A 13,394-nucleotide genomic window follows, 5' to 3' on the forward strand; every position below is an offset into this window, starting at 1 on the left:
CCTGGGATTCAAACAGCACCCGTGACCTAATGCTCATTTTTGAATACACAATTTCGAAGATGAAAACCTGACTCATGAATGGAAATCCTCTGTGTTGCAATAGCTTCTCCCTTTAAGAATAACTTTACACCTTCATAAGCCCCATCTTTTCCATCTTTCCATTTGAAGAACAGCAGCATTGAAGTACAGACAACTCCTAACCCTGTCCATTCACTTGCAAGCCAGTAACAGAGACTGTAAGAGAAAGGAATCTTCTGAGCAGGCTGTACACCTGTCACTGTATAACATTTAAGCTCTATGTGCTAAGACAGTTGCACTCAAAAGCTAACACAGGCTCATGCTTCATGTCAGCAGCTACCCTACTGCATTTCTACAGAATCTTGCCAGCATTTCAAAGTGCTTTTACAAGCAACATCACCTCCCCTGTTTTAGAGATGGGCAAACAAGTTCAGGAGACATGCAAGGATGTTGCCCAAACAGAAAAACAATGTGTTAGGTGCAAGCCACATGTAGTTACCGGGTCTCCTGGCCTCAGGTCTTAAGTTGTCTCACCAAGCACTAAGTGTCCACAGCCACTGACAAGGGGTACTCTGATATCCTGCTACAATACCGCTGTCTTGGCTGTGCAGGAACTTCAGCATCTCTGAGGCCCTGCCTATGGACGAGCATGGTTAGCAAAGTATCAGACCAATGGCTTGGATCCAGTGTGGCAAATGCCACTCTTCTATGGAGTAGAACCTAGTTTTGAACTAGTGTTTGTGACAGGCTAAGCAGTAAGAAAACTTCATTTCACTGCTCTATCAATCACTTCAACCTTGACCTCACAGGATCACTCAGTGAAACAGATAGAGGGGTAATTTAAGCCCTGTTTTATGCAGGGCAGAGGGCTTAGAAAGCAATCCTAGCTCCCTGTTAACTCATTTTATTTGCCTGAAATGCTTCCCCAAGTGCTTTGAATGCTGGCTGCCTACATTCTCCACATACATATGTGGGTAGAGAACACATCCTGCCCCAACCTGAGCCAAATGCAGAAGGATTAGTTTGCATACCCCGCAACATGTAATGGGATGCAATGAAATCATATCCTGGGTGCCAGACTTCTAACGTGTTGAACAAGATTTGGATGGCATCACATTATACTACTCCTAAGAGGCCACATTTCACCGTGAAGCAAAATGACACATAAGGCTTTAGTACAGCACAGTTTCCCCATCGTCAGAATTCATCTTCTGTCCAGCACTGTTCAGGAAGAAGAGACAGCACTGGCTGGGCAGTGGGGTGGTTAAGGGAGGGAGAGTGTGCAGGGAGGCTTTATGAGGCTGCACGGGTAGAAATGGAGACCCATCTGTCACACTATGCTTCTTTGTAGGTCTCTCCTGCTGTGACCCTTGCGCTCAAGTGAATGGGTATTTTCCACAAATTGAGATTCCCCAAAAGTAATGCAAGCAAATTAGAAAGGCATAGTACTTACTTTAAAACAGCACCTCGGAGCGCCTCCCTCTCTTTGGCTTCACCTGGCTCTTCCCCAGTGCAAGGGATAACGTCTGCCTCTGTGTACCTGAGCACAAGGGGTTAAGGAACATACAGTCTTGCTGCAGACAGTGTCCTAACCACCTCAAAAGCCTTTCACCTATCTGGGATACAGAACAAATTAATTCCAACAGGGAACATCTCATAAGAAGAGGGGCTGGTATCCATGGAGGGGCTTGCTTTTAAATTCTGGATTAAAGTTTTGTTTTAGGTGGAAAGAAACAGAAAACTCTTTTGACAGCAACACGATGCCACAGCCTCTTAGAAGGGGAAAACCAATTCCTCAACCTCTGCAAGCCTAACTTGCACAATTCCACTATTTCTGTTTTGAGGTACAGAGATCTTTTACCAGCTAATAGTTGGGGCTTCAGTCTTAAAGGCTGGTGGATTTCAATAAAATCTAATTCTATAGCTATATATTCCTCCTCATCATAGCTAAGTCAGTGTCTCCATAATACCCTTGCAGGAATTCCTCCCTGATGTCTGTTACAGTTGCTGCAGGGCAGAAGTCTGCCCACAACTCTCCCAAAGCAATGTCCAAAGAGCCTGGCTCCCAGGTGGAGAAGTTCCCAAGAACTCCCCTTAATGGTAGTTCTGCCCATGAATTATCTAATGAATAGTTCATTAGTGAAGACTCCACAGTCATTAATTCAGTCTCTCAGAGTGGCAGGTGAATAATGCTTGAAATGTTTACTGCACAAAACCCCTGAAAACAAATGGGTGTCTTGTGGAAAATAAACTCATGAAACAGGAAAAGCTATCTATAGGGAAGAAACCTGGATCAAACAGAATAGAGAAACACTAATTTTGATATCCTACAATGTCACTTACAGACTTCACCAAGTGGGTCTGAAGTAGTGCTGTATCAATAGAAGGATCTCAAAGGGAGTAACTGGGAATCCCTCCTAGTTCAAGTAACATGTTAGCTGGAAAAGGTGGTGTTATTTCCAGTAGGGCTGGACACAGATTATCCACCACTACCCAGGGCAGTACTGTATGAAAGCTAGCTGAAGATGCACCCCTAGGTCCCCTCTCAGTAAAAGCCTTTCAAAAACGATACTGTGGTTTCCCGTATTCAAGTGTGTCGTCTCCATCCACATCCAGGTCAGCGTCACTGTCTGGATTCTCCTTGCCACTGCACATGATAAACCCAGAACCTGGAAGAAAATAAAACACATGGATGAGCATTTGAATTGAAGTGCAGGAGGTCTCTCCTAAGGATGGTGTAACAGCACCAGTCCGCAGGCTGTCCTTTACTCATAACAGCCTCACAAAAGGTACTGTCTCCAAAGACTGCACAAGAACAATTTTCAGAAGAGTGCAGAGAAAACACTCATAGAAATGCTCTAACTTCCTGGATTTTATACTCTAAAATGCCCCTCAACACTGGAAATGAAACATTCTTGACCTTTTGCTCTCTACAGGAGTTATTTTAAAGTTGAAAGCATTGGAAGGATCTCTCTCAAAGGCAGAAAGTATTTGAAGCAAAATAGGGAAGACTGATTTTTCATAGAAAATAAGGAAGGCTGATTTTTCATAAAGTGGTTAACACAAAAAGTATACTACTAGCAGTTAAGAGAAAGCCACAGGGATATTCTGAATTAGTCCTTAATTCAGATGCAGAGGGCAGGCAGAGGCTAAAATACAATTAGAAATACCTTTTCCTTCTTTAACTGCATTTAGTCATGGCTTAGATTTTTACAATACAAAACATTTAAGAATAGCAAACCTGTTTCTAGGAGGAAAAAAAAAAAGACTCCACAGTCATTAACAGCTCCTTACAAGCACTTCTAAGGTGAGCAAATTCCAGTGCAAGTCAACAAGAGTCCTGCACTTCCAACAGGGGTGGATTAGGCAAGAGCCCAGTCCCAACTCCAGCAGGAAGCAAACATAAACAGTTCCCCCTGCGACTGAGCTGTGTGACAATTGCCACTTTCTAACAATATATATATTTATTTTTGTTCTCAAGCATTTTGTTGACTGTGTTATTGCTGATTGTAACCAGGCTTCTTTTAATTGAATCTGTGCACAAACACCTACAAAGATGAACCTTCATGTGGTATTTGCTGCCTAAGGTTTATTAATAGAAGGGAAACTAAGGAATACATATATTTATTCTTTATGTGACACTGGATATGCTCTCTCCCATGAGACTGGAAATTAAGCAAAGATCTACTGAATCCTAGGGTGGTGCAAGGTCCTCATTCATGTTCAATTCTGCAGCAGATCTAAGCTATTTGGGGACATAAGCTATGCAGATAGAAATCTGCTCACTCCAGGTGCCTCCAGTGCACTCTTTCCCTTAGCACCCCATTGTCCAGACAGCAGACCTGGACACCTGGCTCACAGAGAGTACCTGCTGGAGCCTGAAGGACCTGGCACATCCAGATGGCTGGTAAACTATGTCTGTGACTAGACCAAGGAGCAAATCCCACCTGCAAACACTGGAAGAGTAGACATAGCCTTGGCTTTGCACAAATGCCCCAAAGGGGGCACATTTCTGTGATGCGAGTGCACTTCTGCCCTGCGAACGTTGTTCTAAATGCAGAAGACAAGCTAAAATTAATGTAGAAGCACTGAGTATAAGGTCCATCTCTGAAGAATGAGGACATTTCCAAGCGTTAGGGTAGTCCTTTTAGGGATACAGATGTCTGAGTCTATTCGCTCTACAGGGCTCTCACCAGCACACTTACACAAGCTCATGCTGTCAGCAGCAAACTTGCGCTTTCCCAGCCCAGAAGACCAAGCTATATTTCTAACAGTCTGCATCTGTGCAGAGAGCAGGGCAAGGCGAAGGTCTCATTTCCAAGGACACCATGCAGACACAGTTCTTTACTGTCGCTCTCCAGGAACAGACGCTCTCGCTCATTCATTAAGCCCCCAATAAAATTTGTTTATATGGACTTGATATTTCTTTTCCCTGAATATAAAGAAGGTCTTTAACGAGTGATAACCATAGCATGATGATGATTTTAAGACTAACCTTTCCCTAGAAGCATAAACTACCTTTTACTTCCAAGTAATTGCCAGCGTTAATTTTTAGCAGAGGTAACAAAACTAGCTTCGACAATGCAGCATCCACCGTCTGCTCCAGGTACTGCAGGAGCCATGCTTGTAGGTCAGCTCCGTGGTGTCACCAGGGCAGCCCTCTTCCAGCAGGGCCCTTATGAAGTGTTTCACATACTAGCTGCACACTGCCAGCCAACACATGTCATGAGCTGCCTTCTCTTGCTGCAATGGCTCATTCAGTAAATCTTGACTCCTTCAGTTCATCACAATGTTTGGGAGAAGATTTAGAGGAGTAAGAGAGACCTGTCAAAGAAGCTGGACAGTTTTTCAAAGCTGCCTTAGAAGTCACAGTGCGCAATGGGGTGGTAATTTACAGGCATGGCATTTAACCTGCAGTAACACCATCCCCTGCACCTGGCATTACTTTAGCCCATCACTTCTCAAAGGCCATAAACTTTGGACACACAGGTCTTCATTTTTCTTGTAGCTGTGGGAAACACAAATCATGCAAAGCTGGAGATGTGACTTGGCCAGTCCCAGAGGTGATCTGAATGTTAGCCAGACAATGAATACTTGGAGCAAGGGCCTTGGGGGGTGGGGGGTAGGGAAGGTGTCCAAAAGAATGAATTTAAGTGGGACTGCTCCCCATGTTCCTCTCTCTGCAAGGATGCCAAGCACACAGCAAACACTCACCCTTTCATCAATTTTGTTTCCAAGTGACTCAAGCCAACTAGTGGTTTATGGTTAGAGCTTAAGAAAAGAAGATCTGCTTACTGTGATACAATTTACAAATATTAAGGCACCTTGACTTCAGAATCCTGGTGTCCTTGCTCTCAAAACCTTTGTACTTAAGAAAATCCCTTTTAAGTCTGAAAGGAAAATACTTCAGAGCTGCTGCTGAATCTGTAATAGGAACCACTGCATTGCCAACAGAGTACTGTCCTCCCTACACAGGGAGGGTACATGGGAAGGGTTTGGACAGTATGTGTTATGATGGCAGATACACACTGGGATGATCTGATACAGCATTTCAGACAGAGAAGAGGGCAGAGAAGTTCATTAAGATGAGGGGCAGGAGAAGGGTAAGTTTTCTTTTCTGATCAATTGAGGACTCTAGGCCAATGCCTAAAGGAAGCCACAGTAAAGTGATCCAACTCTCAGATTTTCACCAAATACGGATTTTTTTTCTGAACACTAACAAGTGCAGTCCATTGCAACATGGTAAAAAAAAAACTGATTCAGAAACTGTATGCTAAACAAAGTATTTTCTGGGTTCATGGAGGTTACTTTCAATATAAGCTGTGCTATCAGTTTTAGGACTTCAGAGGCTTCTTTAAAAAAAAGGAAAACCAAAACCCACAAAATATGTTTCCGATGTGAATCAAAAGGTCCATAAATCTCAGTACTGCCACTGCATGCAAGAGAACACCAAAGAACAGGATGCAAAGCTCGGTCCAGCATCACCTGCAGAGCAAACGGTCTGCCACGGACGTCCTAATGCCCTTTCATCTGCAGCAGGGATGGATTTTGAGGCCAGTTCCGGCAGGCTGGGGTTTGGTGCCACAATTTCAACCTGACCCTCCTTGTCTAACTTCCTGGGGTTGCTTCCATCCACAAAGCCAGTGAAAACACCCACGCAGCTGTTCAAATATTTGACGTCTGAACTGCTTGACATTATTCATTCATCTCAGGCTCATTCAAACCAGATTTCTGGACAAGTGCTGTTATAAATGGATTAAGAGGACCACTAAATGCAAGAAAGGCCCGATAGGATCACACCTGCTTCTCACTAACTCAGCCCAAGTGTAAAGAGGGCTCACAACTTCCAGCTCCTGCCAGCAGCATATACTGCCATCCAGGAGCAAGGAAAACATGAAATGGAGCGCAGGGAGTGTTGAGCAGAATAAAACGGCCTTTGTAACAGCATTGTTTTGGACCTACTAGAGGAGAACAGGAGCTTCCAGAAGACCCCCTATCACTACACTCGGGTGATTTGCAATTCAATAGCGTGCACTGGGAGTGGGGAAGGGTTCCTCCAGCAAGGCTCAGCTTCTGAAGGTCGCGCAGTAATTCATGGCCATCAGCAACACTGCCTAGAGCGGACCTCTAAAGCCAGCGCTGCTATCCAGAGGTCAATGCTTGGGACCAGAACTTTATCCCAACGTGTAATAAAGTGAAATCTAACAACTGAATGTTAAGTTGTGAGTTTGACCTAGGAATTCACAAGAGACATGATCTGTTATTCACAGAAGCAGCTGTCACTCTTACAAGGAGAGTCACCTCAGGCCTGAGGAATGTAATTCCACACGTGAATTTGAAAATGCTGCTTTCAGATGAAAAAAGAACAAACCAAAATGACTCTCCTATCTCTTTCCCTTCCCTTGCTGAAGAATTTTTTGCTCTTGCTGTGCATTTGGTAGGAGGCAACCACTGGTCATACGCTGCCAGCCCCGATACAATTAGCCTCATGATGCTAAAGCAGTACAATCCTCTGACAGTCTTAATCCCAGCTGCCTCCTTAAGGTCCAGACAAACAGGAGTGAGCAAGCAGGTCAGACGCTGGGGCCATTAAGCAGAGAAAAAACAAAGTTACAGCTTTGTCTCCAATCCCCATTGCTCTTGTAGCCAGGTGCTCTGACAAGCAATTCCAGCACTGGTATTGAGTGGCACCTCTATAAACCCTGTGACAGTTTGGGAGACAAACTCCCCCATCAATCAGAATGTACCTATCAAGATCACTTACCTAAAGCGCCCGCCACCCTCCAGCACTGTGTACACAGCTTTGCTTGGGCTGGCCTCAGAGCAGCCTGCCTGAGCACCAATTCAAGTTAGTTTCTGAAAAATTTAGGTACTCTACACAAGCAACAGTGTTTCTGAAATACTGACTTGGAGGTCTGAAAAGCAGAAAAAAATTCATGTCTTCGCTGCTGCCAGGCTGCAGGTACTGGCAGGCTACAGGAATCAGCTGAGCCTGAAGGAAACTAGAAAACACTTCCCACTTTCTTCCACGTGTCTATTAATAATGGCTGGAGATAAATCTCATCAGAAATCCTTTTCTTCCCCTTTCCATAAGTTGTCATTGCACCTTTCTTTCTCTTAAGCCATTCTCTATGCCTAAGCATCCTCTCTGACCTCTGCACTGCTTCTCAAATCTCACTTCCTTTGTGCAATCCCCCTGATGACCAGTCATCTCAACATCTCTCAAGTGAATGGTGGCTCAAGCTAAGACCGAGAGTCATTAACATGATCTATAAGCAGATTCACAGAACAGATAAAAGGGCTTCACATTCAAGTCCCTCCTTTTCTCCATCACGTTCAGTGGCAGATGGTCAAAGTGACAACATATGCTGTTTCAGGTGTTGGCAGCACTGCTGGCTCCTGCGCAGGCATGAGCTCACAGGGAGACTGGCAGTCTCAGGAGTAGAAAGGTAAGACAACCAGACCAGTGCAGACTCAAACAACCACAGCCAAATTTTATCAGCACAGGTAGGAATGCAGAGACCTACTCTGCCCCAACTCTGCTCTTCATGTCTCATCTGGGCAGGTAGGTCAGGTTTGGAGGCCAGCTGTTCTGTATATAATTAATTATCACTCCAAACAAGACCAAGGAACAAAACCAAGATGTTAGTATTATGATTTGCACCATCATTATGAATGCAGCTACTAGATGCTGCTCATGCAGAAGATCAAACTCATCTGTATACCTGGTGTTTCTCCTGTTTGGTCTCCAAGGAATGGGGGTATGGGGTGTATGTCAAGCCAATATTGGAAATATTCTAGAAATTCAGAATTTTGTGTAAATTCTGTAAGTGGGTCTAAATCTAAACCCATCTCACAGGCATGCAGCTCCACTGGGGCCTGTTTTGGCTGGGAAGAGGCATTCATTCTGCTCACAGGTAATTTACATGTGTTCAGGAAAGAAGAAAAAAAGCCTCTCGTAAATCTCCAGAACTGTAGCCTTTGCTAATTACACTCCTTGCAGTGACCCCCTTCTGCACAACCTCCCTTTCCAGCACGTTCACTCTATTTTCTTAACGAAATGTCACTCGTTGGCTTCTTGGAGAGTAAAAACAATGAAGGCAATAAAAGTAGTTTATGCAGACACACGGCCAGGCCTCACACACACTTCCCGAGAATGGCTCTAAACTGGGTTTATTTCATCAGCTGCTGAAGTATCCCAAACTAGTACTAAGAGGACAAGGTGGCATGGATGCTGTTTTATTTTAAAAGGCATTTGGGAAGAGAAAGCCATTGGAGATTCCTGAAAACAAGAGGAAGGCAGAGATGAGGCCATGCTGAACAGCAGTCTTTCTGCAGATCCGTAACACTTCTCCAGCCATATTTTTGGACAGTGAAATTGTGCTAGGAAAAACTGGGGGAGCAAACAGGGATAGAAGAGTTCTTCTGGTGACTTTCCCAGCCTGCTGCAGGAAAAACTGACATTCAGAGGCCATGAAAAGCTGCTTACAGGACAAGGGGTTTACTTCTCTGGAGTCAGATCCATTTCAAGCAAAACAGTGATTTACCTGGAAAACTGACACCCAGCTGTGTCGTTATAGTGTACACCTGAAATAGCAGATGCATCCATCTGATGTCGTCTATTAGCTTCCCACAGAGGCACAAATGGGCTGCCAGAGACCTGACTGCTTACCAGTATCTTGGACGCTTACAGTGATCTTTGCTAACAGATCAGAGGAACAGCTGCCTTTAAAGAAAAGGGCCATATAATTTTACGACCATTAACATCATTTTGCAGCAGTGTGCTGAACAAAGGGCAGGCAAGCTCTGCTGTACACGGTAAGAGCCAGCTGCTGCAAGGCCTGGGAAAGAGGCTTCCCCACCCCACACAGCACTGAGAAGTATTCCAGAGATTCCTTTTATGCCTCTCCACAACTCACCAGGTAGAGATTGGGGCTGCAGAGGGGCAAACGCACTCAGACCAAAGGTGTGATCTGGTGTGGCCATTCACGCATGGCTGCCTCCTAGAGACTCATGCCAGCGTTAATGCACTAAGGCGAGAACAGTCTCATGTCTATCTCAAATGCTGCTCTTAAAAACCCAGAGCTGAAGTACAAAAGCAGCAGCAACAGCAGCCACAGTCTTTGCAGCTACGGCTCATTTTCCACAGTCAGGGAAAGGTGGATCTGAAAGCTTTTGTTCCCCTGGGGAGAGGGTGGAAACAAACAAAAAAGGAAGAGGGAGAATTAAAGTAATCTTGAATCACTAAGCAGATTCACATCACTGGATCAATAAGCACCACTGACAGGGATCACAGGAATGTTGCAACTTTGCCAATAATAAAGCAGCACAGCAGAGCTTGGAGGATGACTTTTCTAAGGCAGCCGAGCATGAAGCAGCAAGGCTGGTGAACAGCTGAAAGTGACACCCTGGCTTACAGTGAGCCACTGCCGGCAGCAGGGCCCGATGTAGTTTACTTTAGATAATGATGAGCACAGAGGTTGCATTCATGGGGGAAAGGCAGCCAAGGACTGGAAAAAACAAGGGCCAAATTTCACAGGCCCAACCCATGCACTCTTCCCCCCAAACTAATTCTCTTCTAGGTTGGAGAGAAGAAAGAAAAATCAGTGCTAATTTAATCAATTGATCAGCCTATTGATTGCAAAACTGGAGCTGCTAGTTAGCCATGTGCTGTAATGCCCTCAACTCTGAAACCACAAAACACACCATTGATTTCTTCACTTCCAGCTCCAAAACAAGAAATAAAGCCAGGCTTTCAGCGGAAAAGCAACTTCCTCGTCCACGGAGAAGATACAAGCAAAGAAGAGAGGCCAGGAAACAGGGACAGCCGCATCTTGCGAGGTTTAAACTAAAATTAGTTACAGATGCAGTCACGGTGTCTTGTGTAAACTCTATCGATTGGGTGGCTGACAGTCTTGGGAGCCTCCATACTAGGACAATCAATCCGGCTGCAGTGTCACCTGCCACTTTGCTGAACAGTTGACAATGCAATTATCCAGTGTGGAGGCAGGGAGTTGGCGTGTGTCAAACGCAGTTAGCCACTTTCCGGGCACTACTCGATAATGCGTTTCACCGCCGAGTGTAAGAGACGACATGCGGAGACAGGAGCTGTTTAGAGCCATTGAGACCCATGCTCCCTTCTTCCTTTTGAAAAAATCTCACTGCCCCTGACTTAACAACTGTATTCTAAAATGCTATTAAAATCATGTCAATCAACTATTGTGCTTAAGGCTGAAGTTTGGCTTGAGTGTCCAAGAAGTAGGTTGCTGTTCTAGCAAAATGCAGATACTTCGGAAAAAAACCCAATTATCAAATGACTGTCTTAAAGCCTGAGACTTTCAAAACAAGAGCAGACAGACCACTAGAAAAATGGATTGCAGAGAGCAGCTAAGGAGGTGCAGCAGATAGGACTGGAAGATCTTATGTTGCATGTCTGAGGTCTAGGAAAACTGAAGTCTAAAAGGGATGCTGTCAACTTGAAACCAGTCAATTTCAAAAAACTGAGTGGCTTCAGGTGCTCTACCTGCTCCCTTACTCCCCCTGCCAATTTTCACAGTGTTAGAACTGCATTTTCTGTTTTCTTTTTAATTAATTTTTCTCCTCCTTCCTCTGTTGCTGGGTGACAGACATCCCTTTTCCTCCCCCAAGAACCATACACAGTACTGTCAAATGCAGAGAATTCCCCTTCTTCCCACAGAAAAATCTCTTCCTGGTTAGAGTGGCTGTCGGCATTACATAAATCAAACAGCAAGGTTTAGTTGATTGTGCTCCTTTCAGCTAATGCGTTTCTGGCAGTTTAAGCATAAAAATTAGGTTCTTACATTTTTGTATGTGTTCAAGTTAACGAAAATGTACTAACAATAACCAGGACTTTTAACAGCTATAAGCACCAATTTTTTTTTTCTTCCGTTAAGGTGATTTTTTCTTTGCCAAGTCCCATTGATTACTTTGTGTTCCAAAATGAAGAAAATGCTGTTCCCTGAAGCATTATATGTACTTTAAACACACATGGTATCGAGCATCAATCACGTGGCAGGTCATGCTGACTTTCGTATGCAAGGCAGGAATTCTGAATTTTTTTCTTTTAAAATCACGTACTATTCTCACCTGTTCTTCCTGCTCACTAAAGTCAACTTCTGATATTAATATACAGTACAATACCCAGTAGACATTTATTAACCATAGAATCCCTCAAATTCTGTATGTGGACACAAACTATGGAGAAATAGTCAGGTACAGCCCACCTGACTATTGTATATAACACTACGGAAACAGATCTGTTAGCATTTTTAGGTCAAGTATTTCCTTACGGACAAGTACTTGCTCTCAAAGGAGAGACATGCAAACATTAAGGAGTGGTTGGGGTACTCTATCAGACCAGTACAAAGTACTGTCCTTCAGCAACGGAGGGATTACCAGGATTACCACCATTTTACACAAGGGCTGAGGTAAGGCAAATGAGTGCTCTGGGACTCAGCAGCCCTCTAAAGGGGGGATAAGGCATAGAATAAGCACTTGAGAAACATGAAATTTATACATCTCGCCCACTTGGAAGCTTACAGCAGGTAGGAATGACCAGCAGAAGGTAGCAAACCCAGTATAGGAAGGTTAAAATACCAAGACCAAGAGACTGGGAAGGATGCTCAGATGTATAGATGCATTCACCTTAGAGACTAAGCAACAAGGAATACCAACACTGGAAATGTGACAGAGAAAGGCACTGAACTGAGCTCTTCCTAAGTGGGAGGAAGATTAAGAATTTCATTATGGCAAAGACTCCCTATCCTCTTACCACAGACTGCTCTTGCATCCAAGTTGAAGTTTGCTTTAGCCTGCCAGGGTAAAATGAATGAATTCTCTACTCATCTACACAGAAATGGGGAAGATGATTCTCATTACTAGACCATTCTTCCAAAAGGCCTAAATATGCCAATGGCCTAAATATGCCAACGACATCTTCTATTTACCACACAGTGTCTTAGGAGAAGTCACACTTTTACTGTTCAACTCAAATTCTTTTTCTGAATTTGAGGATATCAGTTTATATCCTCTTACTAGTATAATCTTAAATGCACCCTGAACCTCCTGGCACAGAGAAATGGAGTCTCCTAGCCTCCTGAAGCCTTCCTGCATGCCTCGTATTTTATCTGAAAAAGAGGGCACAGCTGGCTACTAGGTAAGATTCTAGAGCAAGACTTTTAAACTCTGTCTCCAGCTTTCCTACTATCTTTATAATGTTAGAGAAGATGCTTCTTCATGCTTCAGTTTCCATATATGTGTCAAACAGATTTTGTGGAGTTTTGTTGTAGAGTTTGATGTTCATGAAACTGCACTGAGAAGTGCAACTAAGTTTTCCTCCTCTATTTGGAGCTTTCTGTCAGGCAGTTACCAGATGTGAGCAAAGCCACTGTGTTCACAAAAACCTGCTGCTGAGGCAGGAGAACTGAAAAGCATCTACTCACATTTTGAGGACAGGACCTCACACTTGAGAGCATGCTTCTAAAGCTGCATGTATTTAGAAGGAGAACAAATTGGAGCAGCACACAGCTGTTGCCCCAGTGCTCTTTCCTGGGCAACTAACGCATGCTGGACAAAGGCTGGCCTACAACATTTGCTGCTCAAACTGAAGCACATCTTGATTCTGCAGAGATAAAGCTCACAATGGGACTGCAGCCATCTGCTGGAAACTTTTAGACATTTTAATATAGTCCCACTTTTCAGGTAGCTGCCCGAATTGTACATGACATGAGATCCAATGCAAACAGGCACCCAAAGATAACTATAGTTTGTTACAGCTTATAAGGCTTTACCACGTCCCTCTACGCATACGCTAAGTTGTGCTGTTCTTTTCCCTTGGTAAGACATTAACGAACAGA

The 13,394-nt window shown here is 44.0% G+C and overlaps 1 protein-coding gene across 6 annotated transcripts in view; it reads right to left on the reverse strand.

The window, feature by feature from the left end:
* Window positions 1–13,394, reverse strand: part of RNF220 (ring finger protein 220) — a 232,839-nt gene that overhangs the window by 31,461 nt on the left and 187,984 nt on the right. For all 6 annotated transcript variants that reach the window (XM_074876208.1, XM_074876210.1, XM_074876212.1 and 3 more), the window contains 2 exons: window positions 2,591–2,687; window positions 1,472–1,558 (listed from right to left, as the gene is read on the reverse strand). In XM_074876208.1, the coding sequence (XP_074732309.1) occupies window positions 1,472–1,558; window positions 2,591–2,687 (184 nt within the window). The remainder of the gene's footprint in view (window positions 1–1,471; window positions 1,559–2,590; window positions 2,688–13,394) is intronic.

The sequence above is a fragment of the Strix uralensis genome, chromosome 8 (assembly GCF_047716275.1).
Source record: "Strix uralensis isolate ZFMK-TIS-50842 chromosome 8, bStrUra1, whole genome shotgun sequence".
Classification (NCBI taxonomy): domain Eukaryota; kingdom Metazoa; phylum Chordata; class Aves; order Strigiformes; family Strigidae; genus Strix; species Strix uralensis.